Genomic DNA, 25,251 nt, shown 5'->3' on the forward strand with positions numbered 1-25,251 from the left:
AGATTCGTGGAATGAACACTTCTGAGGAAGTAGAGCTAAGTCTATGGATTTCATCACATGGAAGCACATTGGAGGCAAATTGGTTAAATCCCATGGAGAAATGGGATTTTAAAATACGCAAAACCCTTTTGCGGGTTTTTGTGAATGCACTGTGCATTCGGATTAATGTTGTGTCATTTCTCATTGACGCAAACATTGTCTGAAAAACTACCCACTTTTGCAGGTTATTTCTAATTTCTGTTCAGGTTAACCCCGAACGTTGTGTGACAACCCACTTTTGTCAGTTTTTCACCACTTTAAATAAAGTTTCTCCACGGGATCCATCCCATGTGATAAATTCCAATGAAAGTTTGTGCAACAACTCTTTCCCACCTTGTTAGTCTCAAAGGTGCATTAGATCCCTTTGTGTACTAATATCCCAGACTGACATGACTATGTTTCTGAATTCAGCTGTGACTAAGTTGTTCTGGACTTATACCACTTGGCTAGGGAGAGTGGGTTGTGGTGGGGAAACAACATGAAGTATCATTTTTAGCTTAAACAACATAGGAAGACCATACTGCCTTATATCATTGATTCAGTTCTGGAGAAATACTTTTTGAACCTTGTTGTTTCACTTTTGTCATCCTTTGTACACAGTTGCTTCGTAGCTGTCATTTTTTTTCATATAACAAGCAAATAAATTATGTTTGCTTTAAAAAAAAGAACTTGTGGCATCAAGCTGGGTATGTTTAGCCTGGAGAAGAGATGGTTAAGAGGTGATATGATAGCCCTGTTTAGGGATTTGAAGGGATATTGAGGATGGAGCAAGCTTGTTTTCTGCTGCTCCAGACACAGAGCAATGGATGCAAACTTCAGGAAAAGAAATTACACCTAACCATTAGGAGGATCTTTTTTACAGTGAGAGCAGTTTGACAGTGGAAGACACTCCCTTGGAGTGTGGTGGAGTCTCCTTCTTTGGAGATTTTTAAACAGAGGCTGGATGGGCATCTGTCGGGGAGTTCCTGCATGGCAGGAGGTTGGACTGGATGGCCCTTGTGGTCTTTTCCAACTCTATGATTCTATCTCAGATACTAAATTTATCCCAGCATAAGCTTTCGCTTAAATTTGGATCCGTGCCACGGTTTTCACCATCGCAAAGCACACAAGGCCGTTTGTAGCCGGACGTTTTGGAAAAAGCAGTTGCAGACTGGCTGCAAGGCCTGCGTACAAGAATAGATGCATCCCTGCCTCACAGCTCTTGGCTGGTGTAACAAAAAGAGATTCTTCAGACATCCGAACCACGTGGAGGTCTCGAATATTCTTTACTTGTGATTGTTCTTAAATCCTGACCCTCATGTTTCAACCATCAGTCTTGTTCAGGCAGGTGTTAATGCTTCACATACTGCTGCCTTTCCCTGGTGCCACTGAGGCTGTATCCATACTGGAGAAATAACCCGGTTTGGCACCGCTTGGCTCAAGGCTATGGAATTCTGGGAGTTGGAGTTTCTGCTCCGCTCTGGGCCCCACAACAAACTCCAACTCCCAGAATTCCATAGCCTTGAGCCAAGCAGTGCCAAACTGGGTTATTTCTCCAGTGTAGATTTAGCCTTGGTTGAGAAATCTGTGGAATCTTGCAAAGGAAACACATTTCTTGTTTCTTGGAGAGCATCAGGGAAAAGCAAAGGAGAGGCTGTGTCTGGTTTGTGTGCCAAAGAGGAGGTGAAGGACTGCAGAGAGTGGGTGGTGGATTGCTTGGCTCTTTCAGAAAAGTTCTCTCTCTCTCTCTCTCTCTCTTTCTCTGGCTGGAAGGCGAGCTCCCATCGCCTGGAGTCTCCTGCTCCTGTTTAACATTCCGCTTGCTCCACTGCTGTTGTGCTTGGCTCCTGTGGGGCTGCCAACTCCCGGCTTGAAACCGGAGCCAATTTTCTGTCTTCTAAGCTCCGTGTTTTGACTGGAGGCAGATCCAGTTCAGCCCAATCGGGGCTGGTGGAAACAACGACCTCAGAGTCTCGCTTGGGGAGGGAAAGGAGAAGAAGGAAAAGAGAAGAAGAAGAGGAGAGACAGAGACACACACACAAGGCACACACACAATGTCGTTGCCGAGGTCGCTGCGCCAGGAGAGAAGCCAGTGATCCTCTTGCAATCCCGGAGCATCGCTTGGAGAGAGAGAGAGAAAGAGAGAGGTCTGTTTCCATTTGCGCCTTCCTTTCTTCCTCTTGGAAAAAAAGAAAGGAGGAGGAGAGGATCTGAATGGAGAGAAGTGTAGAGAGCAGTGGCACAGGGGCTGGGGGCACAGGCAGACAGCTAGCCAAGCGGGAGGAAAGGGTCGCCTTCCTCAGGGCAAAGGCTGCCAACCTCAGCCTTCCCTGGAACAGTAAGTGATGCTGGCATCGAAAGTGGTGGGAGGTGAGGGGTCATTCCCCAAGGATTGCGGGGAAGGCGGTGTATGGAGTGGGGTCTGTTTTATGGGCAGGAGAGAGGTCACCTTTTGGGGGGTCTCTTTCCCCCTCGTTGATTTCCTGCAGTGGTGCCCAAACCAATGCCATTTGGCAAGGTGGCCCCATGCCCTGCTCTCCGCCAAGGAGGGCAAGGCACTGCAAAATGTAGAGCATTCCGGTATATAGGACATTTATATATGTGTTTGTGTAGGATAGAGAGAGAGCGAGAAAGAGAGTGTGTGTGTGTGTGTATGGGGGATATATATAATCCCCCCCCCCTCTCTCTCTCTCTCACACACACACACAGTGTCCTGTGTGTGTAGGGCATGCCAAAAGGAAAGCTGCAAACTCTTTTTGTCAAGCTGAGATGCATGTTTCTGCGTCCTGCTCAAAATGGGAGGACACTGTGGAATCCCTCCTGGACAAGAAGCTGGGAATGGAGGGCAGGTCCTGGGGAAAAGGAGGACGGCTGGGCAAGGGGAAAGCAATGCCCCCTCTGCCTCTGCTTTTGGGTGCCATTGAATGGCTGGGCGAGGAGGGACTGGAGAGTGGGGGCAGAGGAGGGCAAGGCAGAGGCTGGGAAGGAGGAAGGAAGGGCTCCCCGGGCGATGGGGAAGAGAGGGCAGAGGTGGGCAAGGGAACGCAATGCCCAGCCTGCCTCTGCTGGCAGGGGAAGCCGATGTCGTAACCGCGAAGGAGGGCAAGGCATGGCCAGATGTAGGACGCTCAAGAAGAATCGTTGCCAAATAAAAGCTGGAAACCCTCATATAAAATATAAATCCATGCGTCTCAGTCCTGCTCAAAGGGGAGGACATTTTGAAATCCCTCTTGGACAGGAGGTGGAAGTGTAGGAGGACACGTCCTGGGAAAGGAGGACGCCTGGTCTCCCTGCCTGCTGGGTGCCACTGAAAGGCATGGGCACGAAGGGACCGAGGGCAATGGGGCAGAAGGGGAAGAAAGCAGAGTCTGGGAGGAAGGAAGGGGTCCCTGGGCGCTGGAGAAGAGCAGGAAGGTGCGGGAAAAGAGAAAGCGATGCCAGTGCTGGGCAGACTGGGTGCCACTGAAGGGCATGGGCGAGGAGGGGCTGGGATTGGGGGGTCAATGGGGCAGAAAAGGCAAGGCAGAGAGGCTGGGAGGAAGGAAGGGGACCCTGGGCAAGGGGAAAGGGAAGGAAGATGTGGCCAAGGCGAAAGCAATGCCCTGCCTGCTTTTGCTGGGCATTCAGTGGCACGCAGCGTCACCAGACTGGGCATTGCTTTTCCTTTGCCCACATCTTTCCTCCCAGCCTCTCTGCCTTGCCTTTTTCCTGCCCCATTGACCGTCCCTCCTCGCCCAGGCCCTTCAGTGGCACCCAGCAGAGGCAGAGGGGGCATTGCTTTCGCCTCGCCCAGGGTGACCAGCCGTCCTCCTTTTCTCGGACCTGCCCTCCATTTCTTTCCCCCCATTTTGGGGGGAAGAGAGGGCTAGATGCGGGCAAAAGGGAAAGCCATGCCCTGTTTGTCTCTGCTGGGTGCCTTTGAATGCGTGAGTGGGGGGGGGGGCAAGGGGGCAGGGGCTGTGGGGGGAAGGAGGGAAGATGCGGGCAAGGGAGGGTGGCACTCTGATGGGTGAGTGGGGGGCAAGAGGGCGGATAGGCAGAAGCAGGAAGGAAGGAAGGAAAGGGTCCCTGGGGGTGGGGAAGGGAGGGAAGATGAACATCAAAGCCATGCCCAGTCTGTCTCTGATGGGTGCCTTGCCCTGCTTGGGCAGTCAGGCTGGCATTGGTTGGGCGCCAGTGCCATGTGTGAATGGGGGAGGCAGGGCAGAAAGGCTGGGGAAAGGGTCCCTGGGTGGTGGGGAAGAAAGAGAAGGGAGGAGAGAACATTGAATGCCAACCTGAATGCCCGGGCAGGGCAGGGCAAAGGCAGAGCAGGGAGGGAAGGAGGAGGGAGGCTGGAGCTGGTGTAGCCTTCCTGACCTGAGGCTCTGGGCGACCTTTGTCTTGTGGCAGCCGCGAGGATGACTCTGGTGCTGCCCCTGAGCAGCAGCAGCAGCTTCGGCGAGCCCATTGTCTCTTCCGAGGGAGCTGCCACCGAGTTCCAGCCGCTCTGGGAAGCCAGGTGTTGCAGCAAGAGCAGCAGCAGCAGCCCAGCTCCTGCGGAGACAGCACCAGCGCCAGCAGCAGCAGCAGCAGCAGCCTCCAGCAGCACCAGTCACACCAGCAGCCAGGGCCAGCCCACGCCATCCCAGCACCAGCACCAGCATCCTCCGCCTCTGGGCAGCGAGGGCCGGGCATCCTCTGGGCATCCTCCTGCAGCAGGTAAGACTCCACTGGCCTCCCCAACAACAACCAAGGCTCGATGTATCCAGGGCAGGCATGAAAGAACTGGTAAAAACAATAATGCTAGGAAAGGCGAAGGGAAGGAGAAAGAGAGGAAGGCCACACGCTGGATGGATGGAGTCTGCTAAGGAGGTCTTGGGTATGAATTTGCAGGAACTAAGCAGAACAGTAGAGGACAGGGAGTCTTGGAAATGTCTCATCCACAGGGTTGCCATGGGTCAAGAACAACTCAAGGATGGTTAACAACAACAAAAAGCCATGTTGACCACGTTGGAAAATACCATGTTGCAAGTTCAGAAAACAGCGATACTATTATTGGGCCAACCAAAATGCATAATACACATCATGTTGGAAGCTTTTGAAGCTCCCCTGGCTTCTTCCTCAGGCAAAGGTGTTTTAAAAAACCATTTGTTGTTGTTGTTAACTGCCCTCCATTTGATCTCAACTCATGACAACTGCATGGATGAGACATCTCCAAGACACCCTAACCTCCACTGCTTTTCTTAAGTTGTCATTGTTGTTATTAAGGTTTATTTATAAAGCACTGTAAATTTACACAGCGCTGTACATACAATCAATTAAAATAAATAAAATAAAATAAACTTGTCTATGGTGTACATTCTATGAAAACAAGCATAATACATATTAATACATATTAACATTCAAACAATAAAATATAGCAGACAACAAATTAAAATAACATTGGATAACAATCATGTAATGTCCCATGACCTCCTTAATAGATTTCATCCATTTAGTATGTGACTTTCCTCTCTTTCTACTTCCCTCTACCTTTCCTGGCTTCCCATGATGTGTCCAACATACAACAGCCTCAGTTTTGCCATCATGGCTTCCAGGGAGATTTCTGGCTTGATCTGCTCTAGGACCCATTTCTTTGTCTTTTTGTCTGCCCACAGCAGGGGTAGGCAACATTTTTGAGCCGGGGGGCCGGGTTGCTGTCCCTCAGACAACTGGGGGGCCAAAGCCAAAAAATAAATATTTTTTTTTTAAAAAATTAATTAAATAAATAAACTAGGACAAATGCAGGACAAAATTTTCAAATGGAGGACACTTTTTAAAAATGGAGGGCACGCAAAAAATTTGCTGATTTTTAAAAAAATGTTAATATAAATGCATGTTTCAGAGGCTTCTATAGACAATTGCCCCCCTTGCCCACCGCTTGCCCCCCTTGCCTGCCACTTGCCCCCCCTTGCCCGCCTCCACCTGATAGGCCAAAGGCCCCACGCCCTCACACGAGAGGCCAAAGGCTTCGGCGGCAGGACTGGGCTGGGGCTGGTCCCAAGGCCTCGCCGGGCTGCATCCGGCCCGCGGGCCGCAGGTTGCCTACTCCTGGCCCACAGTATCCTCAGTACTCTTCTCCAGCGCCACATCTTGAATGAAATCATTTTCTTCCAATCCACTTTATTAACTGTCCAGCTCTAGCATCCATACACAGTAATGGGGAACCCAATGGCTTGGATGATTCCAACTTTTGTGCTCAGTTGTATATCTTTGGCATATATCTTTGTATATCTTTGGCACCCAGCTTTGGTCCGTGGGAAAGCCGCAGCCTCCAGACCGTGGGACTTCCCCATGGACCAAAAAGAACCCACAAAAAGCGAGTTATTCTTGTGGCGCCATAATGACGCCGTGACGTGGGGACACTAGGCGTCCATCATGTAATGATGGTGGTGTCCATCTGTAGAGGGCGCTGCCATTTTGACACCCTCATGCAAGGGGCGAGGGGTGTCTAGAAGCACCGCCCCTCACACGTGACGAGGGCGTCCTATCGCACCCGTCTGGACCGGGCCTTTGCATTTTAGGATCTTTTCTAGTTCTAGCCCTGTTGACCATGTAGTAAAGTACCATAACATCCCAAGTCCACAAAACAGTGATACTTATATTGGGCCAACCAAAATACAGTCAGCCCTCCATATCCACGGATATTTTATCCATGGATTCAAGCATCCATGGTTTGAAAATATTCCAAAAAGAAATAAATTCCCAAAGGTTAACCTTGATTTTGCCATTTTATATAAGGGACACCATTTTACTATCCATTGTATTTAAGGGGACTTCAGCATCTATGGGTTGTAGTATCCATGGGGGGAGGGTCCTGGAACCAAACCCCAATAGATACCAAGGGCCCATTGTACAAAAAATATATGTTGCAAGCTTTTGAAGCTCCAATGACTTCTTCATCAGACAAAGGAGTAAAAAAAAATCATACAGAAGAAAAAAAATTATGACTGTGTTAGACACAAGCCTACATTTTGTTCCCTCCCACTGTTTATTTTTATTTGATACCACCATCTTTTATCATTAAAAACACATATTGACATTAACATAAATGTCAAAATATAGGTAAAGCAATAAACCTAGACCTGTGGGGAAAAATGTGGAATGAAAGACACACGCTGTCAGGATTAAAGGAAAATAATTCTAAAATGTTTTTAAGATGGCACTTGTCTCCACGTAGAATAGCTAAAATGTATAAAGGTGCAAGAAATGATTGTTGGAAATGTGCACAAAACCCAGGAACATACTATCATATGTGTGGTGGACATGTTCCAAAGCCAGGAAATATTAGGTATCAATTTATAAAACACAACTTTACATTTTGAAGATGTTTCTGTTTTCAGTTCAGCTATTCAGCATTAATGTCAGCCTGCATTTTGGTTGGGGGAAAAGTGCCAACCAGTGCCAAAATTTGGAATTTGGTTGGCCAATAAAGGTATCACTGTTTTGTGGATTTTGGATGTTATTGTACAGTCATCAGCCATCTGTATCCAGATTTTTTTTAATCCACCAATTCAAGCATTCATAGTTTGAAAATATTTTTAAAATATATAAATTCCAAAAGCAAACCTTGTTTTTGCCATTTTATATAAGGGACACCATTTTATTATGCCATTATATTTAATGGGACTTGATTTTGTTATCCAGTGGTGTTGGTGTTCTGGAACCAAACCCTATTTTGCCCAGTACCATTTTTTTCTTTAAGCCTGTGACCATCACCATCTCTTGTGTCTGTAAATTCCATCAAGTTAAAGTATGTATTTTATGAATACTTTATGTCATCTCTTCTGAACCAACTGATATCCCCATTGTGAGGGTGTGTGTGTGTGTATGTGTCTCCATGGTGTACAGTCAGCCTTCTGTATCCGTGGATTGTTTTTCCATGGATTCAACCATCCAGGACTTAAAATATTTTTTAAACATAAAAATTCCAAAAAGCAAACCTTGTTTTTGCCATTTTTTATAAGGGACACATTTCACTGTACCACTGTATTTAATGGGACTTGATCATCCAGTGATTTTGTTATCTATGGTGGGAGGGCCTGGAACCAAACCTCAGCAGATACTAAGGGGCCACTGTATCCTGGTACATGTGGTGCCCCAGCCACTAATCCTCTACTCCAGTGGTACTCAAACTTTTTATCCTTGGGAACCCCCTTTACATGTGGATGTTGCACCCCCCCATTCAACGTAGTAAATGAATAAAAATATTTTGTTTATTATTGTTCATATTTTCATTTGCACATTCATGTATATCCATATTTTAACATTTTGTAAGGAGATAATTATTGTTAAAATAAGAACAGCATTATTTAAGTAAACTCAATTATTTAACTCAATGCATGTGAGCCAGTGTGGTGTAGTGGTTTCAGGACTGTTACTCTGGAGACAAGGCTTTGATTCCTGCTTTGCCATGAAACCTACTGGGTGACCTTGGACATGTCACATGCTCTCAGTCTCTGGGGAAGTCAATGGCAAACCTCCTCTGAACAAATCTTGATAGGTTCACTGGGTCACCATACGTCAGAAATGATTTGAAGGCACACAACAGCAGCAACAACAACAAATGTGTAAATTTTACATATTCAGAAAGTCTGGGAAAGGAGGAGAACAAGGAAGGATCAGGGCCTCCAAGTCTCATACCCCCCTCAAGCAACTTTCACACACTCCCTGGAGGTCCCACCCAACTGTTTGAGAGCCACTGCTCTGCATAACATTGGTGTTTCAATAACGAAAGGGGTTGGGATTGGGATGTGTCTGCTGAGGTGGAGATTCTTATTTCTCCCAACATTCTCCTGAAAGATAAAGGCTTGGGTGGGGGAGCATGCCATAGAATTTGGTGGTTTTTTTACCTTGGATTTTTCATCCTCTGCTCTCTTTGGATTTCTCAGTCAAGGACTGAGCACTTTGATTATTTTAGAAGACATATTGCACCAGCTGCTCAAGACATTTTCTTTAGTGTTAAACTATTTCACTGATGTTTTCACTGGTGAGGGGGAAAATGATGCTGAATTTAAAACTGTGTTCCCTAACTCAAATCAAGTACTGGAGGAAATGGCTGCTTCTCTGTGTCCCTATTTGGACTTACCAAGCTTTACAGATCCTGTTTTGCATGGTATAGATAAGCCCTGTAACATATGAAGTAATAAAGATGATTGGTGTGTCTTTTGAGCTTCATCTTTACAAACAGGAGATAAGATGGTAAACCTATGTCTGGACTATGACCATACCATTGGTGGGAGCTCATATGATTAACTGCTCTCTTTTACAAGAGGGAAATATATTTCCAGATAAAAATCTAGACACTGACCAGAAGGACTGTAGTTTAGCTTTCTCCTTAGAATTCCTTATTTCTGTGTGGATGGGAAGACTTCATCTGGATTTTTAACACATGACCTCCCTGTTATGCAGTCTGAAGTGGCAGAGTCCACATAAATGTGCCATCACATTTGTATCTAAGTACTATTTGTCTGTACAGTATTTACAATCTCTTGCTATGTATATAGTTTTCTTTCCATCTTAGTGATTTCTCAAAAGAAACCCCATCACCAGCCTTCACAAGTCTTGGATCTTCAGAGAAGCTTTGACTTCTTCAGCAGTTTGAATTAATCACTGTCCTTGGTTTGGATGAATTCTTCCTTCTTCTACCACTTCTTGCATGAGATGAAGGAAAGTGCCCTCCTGCACTTTAGAACAAGCCATAGTTTCTCAGTGTGTCAGAACACATGGAAGTGTGCCAGAACTTAGAAGAATCAGCTTGGCCACTTCTCAGGGATTCTGGGAGTTGTGTCGCTGATTTTCCCCCTTCTAATCAATGCTAATTAAATCAGAATAAAACTGGTTTTCTTTCCTAGCTGGTTATTTAAACTAAACCAAACCACAGTTACCAAACTTTGGTTACAATTTGGAGTGTGGATTGTTCTAGAGTAAAAACAGAAATTTTCATGTCTTTCGTGCATGCAAAGGAGAAGGAATAAACCAACTCTGGATGGTTCATAGTTTACTTAAGTAGGATTCGTATCAAGGATTGCAGATCCACAGGAAAAGTCAATATGTGAGAGTCTCAGATAACTGCAAAGGTGGCCAATAGTAGTGGAAGTTTGTACCATTTCAAAGTTGCATACTGCTCATTCTGCCCCCTCGTTTTCTGCCATCCTCCACATTAAATCAGACTAAGGACCACAGTCTCCCTTTCCCAGATTATGGGGGATTATAAGAACCAGACTTTTATTTTATAAACTAAGCAGTGGCCTTTACTTATTTCCAACTGCAGATATGAGTGGCTTTGCTATAGGTTTTCAGTGAGAAAGAGCACTCTAAAACTGCTTAAAAGTACCCTCTGTTTTACTTTGCTTTGGAATTCTTTCTTTAAAGAAGCCCTTCAAGGCCTGATTCTGAATATATTTTATCAAATTCTTCCAAGGAAAACAAGTTTAAGATTAAATTCCACATAAATATGTGTATAGAGTAGTTTGGTACCATAAAGCACTAGTGATGTCTAATGTTGTTGATTACTTACAATGTTTGAATATTTTGCCCTTATCCACCACAAAAGCCTTGTTGGCTAGTTGTCAACATAAAATCTTAGAATGAAAGACATATATGTATACTCCACATGCATTCAAGATGAGCTGCAAAACTGTGGGATTAGGTCCTATAGCATCTTGTCTCAAAAGTAAACCTTTACCACCCATTTTGTCTTGTATATTATTTATTGGTGGTTTAAATTAGCACTGGGGAAGGGAATGTAATAAATCCCAGACAGGTGGCCATATTAAATACTAGACAATAATTAAAATTTCATTCTCCATGGGAGCATATGGTTTGATTGGAGTGCTGTGACCCACTCTAGATTACGGTATCTAGTAGTCTCAAAAGAGTTTGGAGTAATTACATTTTTGGCTACCTGTTCCAAATCACTTCCTTTCTATTGAGCCTAAAGAACATCATCCCAAATTGGTTTATAGCAAATTATGCATATTTGATACATAAATTGCAACTAAGATTTGGTCTTCGCATAAGGACAGTGTTTTTTCCTGTCAGGTGGTATGAGATGAGTGCATTCAGTATATTCTCTAATATTTATTTATTTAAAGTATTTATGTATCGCCTCCTAGCCCACAAGGGCTCCCGAGGAGATGAACAAATAAAAAACAATTAAAACAATACAAATATAAAAACATTTAAAAGCATATTAAAATAGTCTGAAAATTTCTGAAAGCACTTTGAAAACAGTCATAGACTCCAGTTTTGAAACAGTTAAAACAGCAGTTTCAAATATTAGAGAATATACTGAATATATTCAATGCCACACAGAACAGCACTGTTTTGGGTTCTCATGAGAAGCATAAAAGAGATGGGGCCAGCCTAACTTCCTTGGGTAGGGCATTTTCAGTCTCCCCAACTGTATGGGCACATGTAACATTTCTTTGGGACTGACATGTTCTAGTCTCTTGAACTTGTAGTTGTTTTGGGGTGGCTTTCAACTGTCTTGGAGGGTAGTGGCAAAACAGCATTGAGAGGCAAAAGCAAGTCAGGTTTTTTTTAACCAAAATGTATGCCTTTTCAGCCAGTTTTTAAAACTCAAGGTGGGCTTGGGAGGGTCTCAAGATCAGCTGAAAACTTGGCTGAGAGCTGGGTAGGAGCCCTGGGGAGGGCTGCATGCAGCCCGCATAATTCCCATCCCTGTTTTGAAGGTTTGAATAAATTCTAAATCCTTAAACAAATGCCACTTGCATTGATGAATGCTGCTATTTTTCAAATGGGTTGGACATGTGGAATAGAAGTTCTGCAGACTACTTGGAATGATGTGATGACTGTCTTTAAATAAACAGACTCATTTCCTAAACCTTTCACTGCCCACTTAATTTATTATTATTATTAACTTTTATTTATAAAGCGCTGTAAATTTACATAGCGCTGTACATACAATCTTTTTAATTAGACGGTTCCCTGCCCTCAGGCTTACAATCTAAAAAGACACAACACAAAAGGAGAAGGGAGTAGTGGTGGGGAAGGGGATGAGGGCCAGCAGTTCTTCTCTACCTCCAAGGTCTGGATCAGGGGAGATGGACTGGAGGGAGGGCTTGGCTTCTTAATGGAGGGGTAAACTTCTTCCAGGGAGGCCTGTTCGAGTTAGCCTGCCTCTCTAGTAGGATCATATAAAATACATAGCAATACAGGAAGTGATTCAATAAAACAAGCAACAAAAGAACATCAAATAGCAAGTGACAGTTATGCAATGCCTTTTGAAGCTGGTTAAAGAAGTGATGGTCCTTGCTCGTGGGGGAAGAAGGTTCCAGGAGTGAGGGGCAGCATGTGAAAAGGGGCGAATCTGAGATGGGGCAGAGGAAATCCTGGGCTGGGACAGCAGGCCTTGACTACCAGAACAGAGGGCCCTGGTGGGAAGGTGAGGAGAAAGAAGGTCTGATAAGAAGGGGCCAGCCGATGGAGGGCTTTAAATGTTGACAGAGGGGGAACCATTGAAGGGGTGCCAACACAGGAGAGCTGTAGTCAGAGTGGTGGGCGGATGTAATAATGCGTGCAGCTGAATGCTGGACAGAAATTAAAGGACGGAGGTGAGAAAGAGGAAGCCCAGCCAGGAGGACATTACAGTAATCAAGTCGTGAGACCAGTAGGGCATGGACCAGGATCTTGGCAGTAGAGGCGGGGAGATATGGTCGGATTTTGGCAATATTGTATAGAAACAATCTACAAGCCTTGGCTGTTGTCTGGATCATGTGGAATTTTTTTCCACATGAACTAACATTAAACTAGGTATCACAAGTCTGACCTTGCTGAATGTGATCCTGTGAATGTGACCAAAGTCCAGATGGTGCAGCAATGATCTACCTACCCTGACCTTGAAGCTTTCCTGTTGTTAAGAGCCTTCTCTGACTAATGGTGACCCTATCCTAGGGTTTTCCTAGCAAGATTTATTCTGAGGTTTGTCATTGCCATCCTAGAAGGCTGAGACTGTGTGACTTGCCCAAGGTCACCTTGTTAGTTTCTATGGCTGTGTGGGGCTTTGAAGCCCAGTCTTCCCAGTCTTCCCTTAGGCTGCATCTACAGTGCAGAATTAATGCAGTTTGACATGGCTTTAACTGCCATGGCTCAGTGCTCTGAATTCTGGGATTTAAAGTTCTGTGAGATATTTGGCCTTCTCTGTCAGAGAACTGTGGTGCCACAGTGAAATTGTCATGGAATCATGACAGTTAAAACAGTATCAGACTGTGTTAATTCTTCAGTGTGGCAGCAGTCCTAGTCCAACACTCAAACTGCAACACTACACTGGCTTTTGAACTTGCTGCTACTTCATTCAAAAACCAAATACCTTTCCTGTGCATGTCATTGTTCATGTTACTTGCTGCCCCATACATTTCAACCCTAATTATTTTATTGATACTAAACATTTCCTAAGAATTAAAAAATGCAAAATGACACACCTCTCAGGGTAGATAAGATAATTCTGAATCACCCTTTGAAAATACAGTTTTTTAGTGAAGCGTACTTATTAAACTTATACATATGTATATAGATGTACACATTTTTTGCTCATTAATTGATAAGCCATTATTTTACATACACTTTTGACCTCAGAGAATGTAGTCCCACCCTCCCCACCCCCCAATTTCTCAGGTACAGACTTCTTTCTTTTTTTCATTATCAGTTTTTGATGTCTCTTATCTAGAATTCATTGTGAACCTGCTTATTTCTCTATTGTCACTTTAATACACCTGTTATTTTTTTTTGTATTCATGTATTTTTTAATTGTTTCATATTACTGAAGAAACATGTTCACCTGCACATCATTTGACTTTTTATAACAAAGCATCCTTTTAAAAAAGGGAGCTGGGTTAGCAAATTCTCAATAGTCTAGCAATGAACTTTTACCAAAGAAAAGACCTGCGAGGTCTTTGTTTTGTTAACAGAGAGGTATGCAATTTACTTGTATGTAATTTATTTTCCATAGGCTCACACCACAGAGGAATTTCAAATCCTCTAGCAACATCCAAGATCACATATTTTAAAAGAAAATATGTAGAAGAAGAAGATTTTCATCCACCGCTCAGCACTTGTTCACCTAAAGTAAGTTTTTAAAAGCAGGTTTGTGATAAGAATGTGAAAATCATCCACCCAGGCAAATTCTCCACTCAGGCAATATTTCATTCTTCTTAAATATGAATGCTTCATTTCCTTTTTAAAAAATATCTATAATCTAATTCTAGTATATTAAACAAAATAGCTACCCCCTTTGCATTCTTTATTATTGCAGCTGTTAGAAGAAGAAAGTTGGGGGGGGGGGGGGTTGCTTTTACAAGGTTTCTTGAGGATAATTATTCTGAATTGGCTACTTCCAGAGGACATATTTGACACATTGTACTTCCTTCTACAATAATCCCCCCACACTATGAAGTTGGGATGGTTTGGAAGAGGTACTCAAAAATTTGTATAGTTCCCAGAACCCACCAGCCAACCAGAGATACAGTTCTTTACTAAATTTCTTCTTGAAAGTAGCTATGAGTAATTTCAGCAATATGGGCTGAATGTGCATTGCAGAAATAATGCAGTTTGACACCACTTTAACTGTCGTGGCTGAGTGCTATGGAATCCTGGGGTTTGTTGTGGCACCAGAGCTTTCTGATGGAGAAGGTTAGATATCTCACAAAAGTATAAATCCCAGATTTCATAGCACTGAGCCTTGACATTAAAAATGGTGTCATACATTATTTCTGAAGTGCAGCCATTCTTCACACTGGGAGAGCATTTGAAAATCATACAGCAGGGGCACATTTAGGGCAATTATAGACCTCTTTCTCTAATTTTGGGGCCCAGTTCCTCCTACTTCATGACTGTCTGAAGTTCTTATAAGTTCAGTCTCAGAAAGCAAATAGCTGATCATGTTAAGGAAAAAGCAACATGGGATATACAGTGAATGAAATAAAACATGTATGTGAGAGTCAGGGTGACTCAGCAGAAGCAATTAAGAGCCACACAGGTGTAGAAGGTAATGGAATTAAAAAGTCCTAAATGCCAAGGACAGAAATGCAAAGTGGATAATTGAACACACCTGAGAATTGTTAAGTGGTCAAGGCTGAGATGATGAAATCATTAATTCTGGGTAGAAACAAGAGAACCAATGAGAGTGGATGTACACGCCCACTGGGTGGATACTGACAAGAGTGGGTGGTATGATCCAAGGACTATAATAATGACTATGAATCCCAATGTATTTTGTGGGTAGTAGTAGTGAGGAGTATTGTTGTATTGGATAGTTTTGGAGCTGTATATAGTAGAATAAAGTAGATCTTTTATATAAGACTACTGAGTTGTCTGGTGTCTTGAGTGAAGATACAAGAGCCAGCTGGATCCTGAAGAAGTGGGAAGACTTCTGTGGAAGCAAAAGTGAGAAGGCTTGGAGAGTTTGTCAGGGTCTTCAGCCTATTCTCTGTAACTCTGCTGCTTTAGAGCAAAGCTTTAGCCACTGGCCAAAACTGGTCAGCGCCGGTGCGTAACAAGGTGGTGAGTTCGAGCCAAAGGTGAAGAGCTACAACTCCCATCATCCCTGACAGATCATTCTGCTATGTGTATGTTGAAGTACTGCTAAAATCCTGGTTCTGCAATCCTAAACAGCCTTACTAGGGAGAAAGACTAATTGAAAACACAGTGGGATCGCCTTTTGAATACACATTGTGTGTGTGTGTATGTGTGTGCACGTCTTTGATTCTATCAAATGTATTGCTGCCATATGTGTTTTACTTTTTGATTTTTTTTAGTCAATGTGAGTAGACAGGCAATGATGCTAAAATGATTGTAAAATAAATAGATATTACTTTTTTCTGTGCTGAGCATCGCCACATGTAAAGGTTTTTCATTGGCTTCAAGATGGGTATTAAAGTGTGTGTTCTGGCTCTGAAATTACATATGCTTGAGAACTTGGGAAAAGCTCAGAATAAATAATAAATAATATAACTTGGATCTTGAGTACCATGAGCAAAAGAAACTTGCAGAAGGGGTTTGCTTGTCTCCTCTTTTGCGGTCCCCTTCATTCCCAGAAATGCCTCTCTGTAGGGCTGGTGGATATTATTGATCAGTGTGGGATGAAATGGGTTGTAACACTGTAAAAAGGGGGATGTACTCAATATTGGATGGAGTGGAGCCATCAGTTCTATCTCTATAGAGTTGAACTGGAAGGTGGCTGATCAGCACTTTCTGCTGTCTTCCAAAGGGAGAGGTCTCTTTCTGTGAGCTTTCTTCCTCTCAAGAACTCAGGATCCGAGCCTAAATAGCATCAGTGACAAGAAGAATTCATTCTTCAGGAGACTAGATAATGAAGAAACCTTCAGTGATGTAATAAGTAAATAAATAAAAATTCTAACCTAGAAACTGTTGGTTCATCCAAATTAGAATAGTGCCACTGAATCAATTGTTGAAGAATGAATCAAACCATATGTAAATTGTATTGATTCAAAAAGTCTCCGTAAATTGGGACTAACAATAGGATTCTGCTGATTCTTCCCTTCTCTCTTGTAGCACCATTAGGACACTAGATAATAGCTAAACAGTTTTTGCAACTGTGATTTTCATTTCAGTCTCTAAAAATACCAATAATATATGAATGTATTCATGTTTTGCAAGATTGCCATATTGCATGGACATCTGGAAGATCAAGCTTTAAGCCCAGGGGAATGTCAGACTGTGGTTCATGTGTATCATGACCTTTTTGCAAAATAAGATTGCCAAATGAGATGGCGATTTTTGTAAAGTAGATAGTTTTCCACTGGGAACTGGACAGAGACCAGGAGATACTTTCACAGAAAGCACAGAGCACTCTGCCAGATACTTATCAGTTTCCAGTTACAGGCAACAGTGACTGCAATTGAGCCAGAGACACTGGGGTGAAAGATTATGTCTCTTTTTGATTGCTTTAAAAAAGAGTCTATACAATGAACATCTTGTATAGAAACACATGCTTAATGCATTTTTAAAACACAAAGGACACCCAATCACTTATAGTGATGTGTATCTCTATTTGTTTATTTCCATAATTTTTATAGAAATAGATATTTCATTAGAACAATTAACAACAAATTCTGTTACAAAATGGGATAAACACAAATCCTGGTAATTGTTTACAAGGAATGAGGAATGCGTCAGTATGTGTAAAAGAGGGAATTTGCTGAAAGGAAAGGGTTGACATGAAAGAAGATGCATGTTTATGAAAAATTGGAAAATTTCCCTATAGCCTTCATAGGAAAGATTTTTCCTTTCTGCCAAAATTCTTTGGCCACAAGGGAAAAGAGCAGAAGAAAAGCAGGCATAAAGAGGAATGCTTCCTTCTCATACAAAATTTGCTTATTCTTTTGCTTATCCCAATTGGTAGAAGATGAAGAAAGGAAGCTGTTGTGCCAGTGCCAATTTTGTGGGCAAGTAATCCTTGCATCTGTCACTAAGTCTTCCGAATTTGATAGAATTCCCTGCACACATCTCTTTTCTCCCCCAGACCTGCTGCATAAAGAATGCAATGACATCATTAACTTTTTGCTGAAGGTGCTTCTTCCTTCAATTTACCCAAAGAGCAAAGCAAGGGTGGACATAGCTTCAGATAGCAGGAAGTGACACCATATGGTCAGAATTTGGATGTGTATCTTATATCCCCCCAGAACTCTTTTTAAAAAGCAAAATTAGCACTGATACAGGTTTTCTGCAAATGGAACTTCACTCACATAATGCTCTTGCTGTAGGAAGGGAGGATAATTTTCTTCCCTATGGTTTATCCTTCTTCCTGCAGCCCAGGGGAGGGTGAGGTGGGGGTACCTCAGAACAACAGGGAAGGTGGTTGTAGTGAGAGGTAGTGTTGCCAGATTTCATGGCCTGGACCCTCTTCTTCAGTCTTCAGGTAAAGTAGAATACAGTGGGTCCTTCCCTTATGCGGGGGATCCGTTCTGGATCCCCCCCCCCCGGCAAGGGGAATTCTGTATATGCCCCACCCCATTGAAAACAATGGGCGCATGCTTTCAGCGTCGCACACAACATATGTTTTATTGTCGTGCAGCTTCAATGCAAGCTTGAAGCCTCGTATAGTGTGTGTACAGCGCAGGCCCACTGTACATTTCAAGGCAAGACCTCTGGTCTTAAAAGTTACATGTATTTTCCTCCTTCGTTAGACTTGGTGTTTTTTATTGAATGATGCACTCTGTGCAACCATGGTTGATGGTTAAGACATCAAGCTTAATGGCTTCACAATGGCCTGCCTTTTCTAACATTATCGGAACCCAACTCCTGGGACATCATGTTATGGCCTCGAAATCTCAGGGCATGGGATAGTCCTGAATTGGCAACCCTAAACTGAGAAGGGGTGATTTGTAATTGCTGTAGTGGTTTGAGCATTGGACTATGACCCTGGAGACTGGAGTTTGATTCCCCACTCAGCCATGGAAACCTGCTGGGTGGCCTTGAGTGAGTCACAGACTCTCAGCCCCAGAAAACTCTGTGACAGGTCAGAAATTATTTGAAGGCACACAATAACAACAGAGATCTTCTTCACTTTTGTAGAGTTGTTTCTCCTTCTAGGTGTCTTCACTGGATTGTAGTCGTTTTTGTAAACAGAATGAGAGCTGAGGATCATATATGTTTGTTTAGATGAGCATAAAGAAATTGGTGCAATGCTGGATTTATGCATAAGCTAAGTACTACAGTTTAGGACTTTAAATTATGAAGAATCTGAAAATACCAAGACAAATAAGTAAATGAATGAATAGTTTAGAATAATATATATTTTTATATAATGCTTTGAGGCTTCTTAATTCATCATAACTTGGGACTTGTTCATTCTGGGCCTGAACTGCTGTGATAAAAATGGAAAATAACCAGCCTGCTAAAAAAAAGAATAGAAACCTGAATTTCTTTTCTTTTTATAAATTGATGGAGGACTTTTAATAGGGCCACTTACACATCATCAGAAAAAAGGATATGCATCACCACAAAAGAGAGCAAAGGAGAACATGAATTTGCATGAGAACTACATATGCTAATTTAGAAATACAGATGCAAAATTAGAAAAGCTTTAGATAATTTAAACAGATTTGCAATACATCTCACAAGTGCAAAATGATGGCCTCACAGATCAGATTTACATTAGCACATTTCAGCTAAACCTCCCCTGCATTGATCTCTGTTTTTGTTATCTCTCTCTTTTTCTGCAGACAATATCTGTCTTTGAGGAGCGGGCACATATCCTTTACATGTCATTGGAAAAGTTGAAGTACATCGATGATCCTGAGGTCTACCTAAGGAGATCTGTCCTCATAAATAATTTGATGAAGAGGATTCATGGAGAGATCATCATGCAAAACAACTGGTGTTTCCCTGCATGCTCTTTTGGCAATCCTTCAGCCCAAGAGTGGTTTGTGTCTCATGACTGTCCTTACAGGAAACGCCTTCGGATGACACGGGAGGATTGTGAAAAGGTCCACACCTGCTGCTTTTATCAAGAATGTGGCAGCCACTATTTAAGTTTACCATTATCTACTAATACTGCAACAGGGAGTCCCTCTTCTTCCTCTGCTTCGTCCTCCTCCTCTTCCATATCTTTGCCAGGTTGTTCTCAACAGGTAGAATATGGTGTCAGCAATGCCCCTGTCTACAGGAATGATAATCAGATAAATGCCAATGAGATTTTCATTACTAATGCTGGGCCACATGGGCATCAGGATAAGACAGTGTTAGGCAACGAGAAAGGAGGCCATGAAATGGAGCGAGACCGTGCTTCAGACTGGGAACCTATGAAAAGTGACCATGGCATTGAATGTAAAAATAAATATTATGATTATTTTGAGACGGGGCAAGATGACAAGAGCAACATGAATGAATCATGGAAGAAATCCTTACGAAAAAGGGAATACTTGCCAGGCAGCAAAATATGTTGCAGTAAAGGAAGTAAAATCTGAACCATATTCCATATAATTGCAGTTCTGAAGAACACACAGCATGTTGAATTTATCAAACTAAATTTCTGGATGGATCTTCTTATACTTTTATACAGACAATACAATCATGTCATAAGCTTCATGGATAGTTTTAATGACTGGGGGAGCAGATTGCATCAAAGCGTATGTATGGTCTGCATCACAGAACTATTTATAAATATATGGAGTTAAAAAGCACAGTTGAATTGTGATATATAAATATATTTTAGCTTTCATTGCTGAAAGAACCAATAGACCAGATGGAGAAAACATAACCCTTCTGAGGTTTGCCCTAGGGAGTTTGACATGATTTAAGAAGAATCTCCTTTATGCTTATCAATTAATTATCTATTTGAAAAGCAAATTATTACCAGCAAAAGGGAGGTATACTTCTTGCCCAACAATAATGGCTTTGAGAAAGACTGTGTATAGTTGAAGAGGAATAAACCTATGCCATGATCTAGTATTGACACCCTTCAGAAGTTTTTACATGTCTGGTCTAAACAAAAGGGTGCAATAACATCTTTCTGTGGAATCTTAATCAGAAACCATGTACAATTCCAGCACATGTACAGTGTTTATCTAAGCTGCAAGAATGAAAGAGCCTTATGGTGGTCTGTTGCTATAAAGGGCAGAATTTCTTTGGTGCCTTACTTTTTATCTTAATTTTTCCAGTGAGAAAATTAAGTTAAAAAACAAACAAAATAAAACAGCTACAGCAGGGATGTAACCTAAACAGGAAAAAAATTACAGGGTGGATCAAATATTATTAGAAACCTGTATCCTTTGAAATAGAGAATTTGATTTCCAATTCAAATGCATCTATTCTTCTTGTTTGCTCAATTGCTTTTTTTGGTTTGCCATCCTTAGGAAGGGATTGAAGAAAAAACACAGAGGTCTCTTGTAAACAAGCATTAGCTGCTTGAACATTTCTATGGCAACTGTCTGTTGCTGTAATTTTTCCTTTTTGTTTCTGGTATAATGAAGTTCATGGACCAGTGGCATGCTTTTATACTTTACTCTGTTTCAAATCATTTTCTCTCTTTAAAGTTGTAAAGAGCATGTACTGGGATTTCCTATAATGTTAGGGTTTTTTATTCTGGAAAAAGCACAATGTGGTGATATAAGATTTTTATCTGAAATGAATGTAAAGGTTTTAATCTTATTTTTAAAGATTCTCTTGGAGAAACAGGGAAATAACTTTCAGTTGTTAGACACAAATTTTGATCATCTTCAGATGTCCTCATTTTAAAAATGCACATGTGAGATAAGATCTGGCTAATGTTCTACACTTCTGAATCTTAATAATAACTGTGGGAGGATTACACATTCAATTAATTTGGCCCCATTGGAAGTGCTGAGATTTGGAGTGTGTGTGTGTGTGGCTGAAAGACCCAGGAAACAGACTGGGAAACAAATATGGAACTTGGAAAACTTTGAACCACAACTCCTCCAATTTCCCAATCAATGGCCATGATGGTTGAAGATTTCCTGCGTGGCAGGGGGTTGGACTGGATGGCCCTTGCGGTCTCTTCCAACTCTATGATTCTATGATTCTGAGAATTATAATCCCCAAAAGTAACACTTCCAAACTTTTGGAAGATATCACAGTTTTCAAAGAAAGGTTTATGTGAGGAGCCTAACATGAATTAAAAGTAAAGTGCTTTGTCTGATCTGGACCATACATTTGGGGTGATCAAATGAACCCGATCTCTTTCTGTTACGTCACCCAGATATCAACAGAATGATGTGTAGTGCTCCCGCCAAATGATATTCAAAATCTTCTTGTTGTTAATTGCTATCGAATTGAATTTGATTTATGGCAACCCTATGAATGAGAGATCTCCAAGTCACCTTGTTATCCCCCTGCCCTGCTCAGGTTTACAAGCTCAGGCTAGTGGCTTCCTTGATTGAGTCTATCCACTGTTAATGTATTCTTCCTCTTTTCCTACTGCCTTCTGCTGTACCAAGCATTATTATCTTTTCTAGTGGGTCTTCTCATAATCTTTCCAAAGAATACAGTCTCAGTTTAATCATCTTGGCTTCTAGGCAGAGTGCACGCTTGCTTTGCTTTTGGACCCAATTATTTGTCCTGTTGACATTCCATGGTATCCACAGAACTCTCCTCCAGCACCACATTTCAAATGACTTGATTTTAAAAGATCCAAAATGCAGCACCCCTGTTCCTCTGCCCCCCTTTTTATTAATGTGAAACATATCAAAGGGTACACTGGTCGAGGAATTTAGAGAGGGACCATAGCTGAGTGGCTTTACATCTAGGGTGCACAACTTAGGGAATCTAGGGATCTATTTTAGCCCCCTGAAGACCTGGGGAATGTACCCCCACAACCCAAAGGGATAAAAAGCCCATTTATGCCTTCTAGAGACTGTGGGGGTAGTTGGCCATGTTTTTAGCACCTGCAGGCCATTTTATCCCCACGAGTAGCCTTATTTACAAAACTGGAAGTCAGTGGAAGTCAGTTCTGATTTTTATAATGGACTTTTCTGGGCCTGGGGGAGGGGAAGCAGCTCAAGGGGGTCACATGCAGCCCATTGACTCTTCTTTGCCTATTCCTCCTTTACACAGAGCACTTGCTTTATCCCAGGTTCATAATTTAACCCCTTCTGTGAAACTATCAGGTACCAAGTGATGAAGAAGAGCTCTGCTGGATAGTTGCTGCAGACAAAGTAGCCAAAGCTAAACTAAATAGGCAGAGAGTTTTACCTAATACTGTACAATGCAATGTAAAGTCGAAGGCTTTCATGGCCGGCATCCATAGTTTTTTGTGGGTTTTTCGGGCTATGTGGCCATGTTCTAGCAGAGTTTCTTTCTGACGTTTTGCCAGCATCTGTGGCTGGCATCTTCAGAAAATGTACAATACAGTTTTTCTTTGTTCAGTGTTCAGAATGAAAATTATTCAACCTAATTGCAGAGATACAGGGGACAGGTGGTGATGGAAAGGTACCCTAGATGTAAACAGAGGCATATTTCTTTTGGATGATAGCTCATGTTTTCATGGGATGGGCCTAAAAATAAATTCTAAGGCTTGTCCAGTTGAAAATGTTTTAACAAATTAGAGTCAACAAATGATTTTAAAATTCGAATGTAGTAGGAGATATCACCTGCAATGACATCCATAGAGCATTAATCTTATGCACCTGAGAGGAAGGACTTATTTTTGAGTAGAAACATATTACATTATGCTGCAAGATAAGGCAACAAACAAACTTGTGGCACTTTAAAAATGTATTATAACATGGGCTTTTGTGAACTAATTATGCAGCTGATGAAATGAACCTTTTCACACATGAAAGCTTATGTCATAATAAATTTGATACTTTTTAAGGTGCCAGGAAAACTCTATGATAGGGTCGCCTTAGGGTTGCCATAAGTTGGAAATGACTTGAAGGCATACAGCACACACAATGGATTTCCTTTTCAAAAGCTGTAATGAGTGATATTTAATGAGCAACTGTTCAAACTCTGTTGTTATCTTTCCCTCGCCCACCACATCTGAAGGGCACAGAAGCAACTGGGAAATTACTAGAGCTAGTTGATGGGATCAGTGGGAGACTAACACTGACAGCCTGGAAGGGATGCCAGAGATGTGCACAAGCATGCACTCATACCAAGGATTAAACTCAAGATATTCCTTGATCAGGAGCAAATTCACTACAGATACCAATGATCCAGTCAACATGCTGCATTATTATGGCTGGTATACCATTTGTTAGTCCCAACTAGAATAGTCCTACTAACTCATTTGTTGAATGGTGAGAACACACAGGTTAAACCCAACTGACTGACTACTCTTATTGAGACTAACAACGGGATTTAGACCATATATATTTGGAATTTACAGGGTGTTCTTCTAATACATTCTGTTGTCATATTTTAAAACTTGTCATTTGCCCCAGATGGAATTAAATGAGGTATCACCATCTTTCTTGTGTGCATAAGGAATGCTTAGAGAATTTCTGATGAAAATATAGGAAAATTTAAATATGCAGTGGTAAGATATTTACAAGGTTGATTAATACTAGATGCATTGGTTTTATTTTAAAAAGTTATCCTACCTTATTTCTCCAAGACAAAAACATTTTATTATTGCTATCAATATTAAATATAGATCTCATTCATACAGTGTATGAGTAGGATCATTTAGTCATTTGTCCACATGGACCAATTTTTTTAATGCTGATTTTCTTGTGTTAAATTCAGTTGCGAATAGGAAAAAAAGTCTGCTCTTTTTCCAGTATATGTCAACATCTGTTGTGTTAAACTTAGATATTTAGGTACTTGTATACTAAGGTGGTGTTGTAGTAAAGTGAGCTTTTTTCTTGATATATATTTATTAAAATGATAAAACATCATTTTGATTTAAAAATGTTAAATGTGTTGGTTGTTGTTTTCCTCCTTTGCTGTCAAGGAAGATCATTTACTGTATATACTCATGTATAAGTCTAGAAATTTTGAGTCAAAAATTTGACTCAAAAACCTGGGTCAAAAACCACAAGTCAATGTAAGTACTATACGTTAACCCTTAGGAGGAAAAGGAACCATCTCCTTCTCTAAGTAGAGTGGTGAAAGATGAGAGCTTAGTTCATCCTAACCACCTCAAACAGGAGTTCTCAACTTTTAGTCCTCCAGATGATTTGGACTTCAGCTCGCATAATTCTTTACTGTTGGCCAAGCTGGCAGGAAGCTAAAGTCCAAAATAAATGAAAAACCAAATATTGGGAACCAAGTACAGGCCCCCTCCCCAGCCTTTTTAAATGATGGCAGTGCCAGCACTTTGTTGCTTCCTCGCAAAGGAGTGCCAAAAGAATCAGACTTTAAAGGATTTAAATATTTGTGTATGTCTGCCAGTTTTTTGGATTAAAATCAGACAAAGCTATCACATCACTGCTAGCATAGGTGCCATTTTCTTTACTTTGCCATTTCATCCTTTTTGACATGTATGCATTTCTTAGCCCTGCTTGTGCGTGGTCACCTCCCACACACATTGCACAACCATCATTTATTGTAGTTTCCTCTTCATCCAGCCAGCATTTAGTGTGAGCACAGTTAGGCCTGCTGGGATTTTGTAAGTCCTTTGACATCATCTTCCTTTACTTCATCCTTTAGAACCTTTGTTACATGCCCTTTAGTTTCACCCTTGACTTATCCATAGGACATATCAAAATCCATATAATTTTGCTCTCATCTTATATGTGAGATTCAACATATAGTCAAGATTATACA

At 41.8% G+C, this 25,251-nt stretch overlaps 1 protein-coding gene across 1 annotated transcript; it reads left to right on the top strand.

The window, feature by feature from the left end:
• The first annotated feature begins 1,577 nt into the window (after nucleotides 1-1,577).
• On the top strand, nucleotides 1,578-24,329 carry SERTAD4 (SERTA domain containing 4). Its single transcript, XM_089529245.1, has 4 exons — nucleotides 1,578-2,165; nucleotides 4,411-4,719; nucleotides 14,012-14,127; nucleotides 19,245-24,329. Exons 2-4 carry the CDS (start codon nucleotides 4,419-4,421, stop codon nucleotides 19,986-19,988), a joined length of 1,161 nt encoding a protein of 386 aa, XP_089385371.1. The 5' UTR covers nucleotides 1,578-2,165; nucleotides 4,411-4,418; the 3' UTR covers nucleotides 19,989-24,329.
• The last annotated feature ends 922 nt before the right edge of the window (nucleotides 24,330-25,251 follow it).

This window comes from Sceloporus occidentalis, unplaced genomic scaffold, assembly GCF_023333645.1.
Source record: "Sceloporus occidentalis isolate IW3139 unplaced genomic scaffold, rSceOcc1.0.p SCAF_6, whole genome shotgun sequence".
In the NCBI taxonomy this organism is placed as follows: Eukaryota; Metazoa; Chordata; class Lepidosauria; order Squamata; family Phrynosomatidae; genus Sceloporus; species Sceloporus occidentalis.

What these genes read in the sequence shown, in the direction of transcription:
- SERTAD4 (XM_089529245.1), top strand. Translation starts at nt 4,419, where the DNA reads ATGACTCTGGTGCTGCCCCTGAGCAGCAGCAGCAGCTTCGGCGAGCCC. An exon ending in TGGGCATCCTCCTGCAGCAG is followed by an intron (nt 4,720 to 14,011) that starts GTAAGACTCCAC and finishes TATTTTCCATAG; the next exon opens with GCTCACACCACAGAGGAATT. An exon ending in TCAGCACTTGTTCACCTAAA is followed by an intron (nt 14,128 to 19,244) that starts GTAAGTTTTTAA and finishes CTTTTTCTGCAG; the next exon opens with ACAATATCTGTCTTTGAGGA.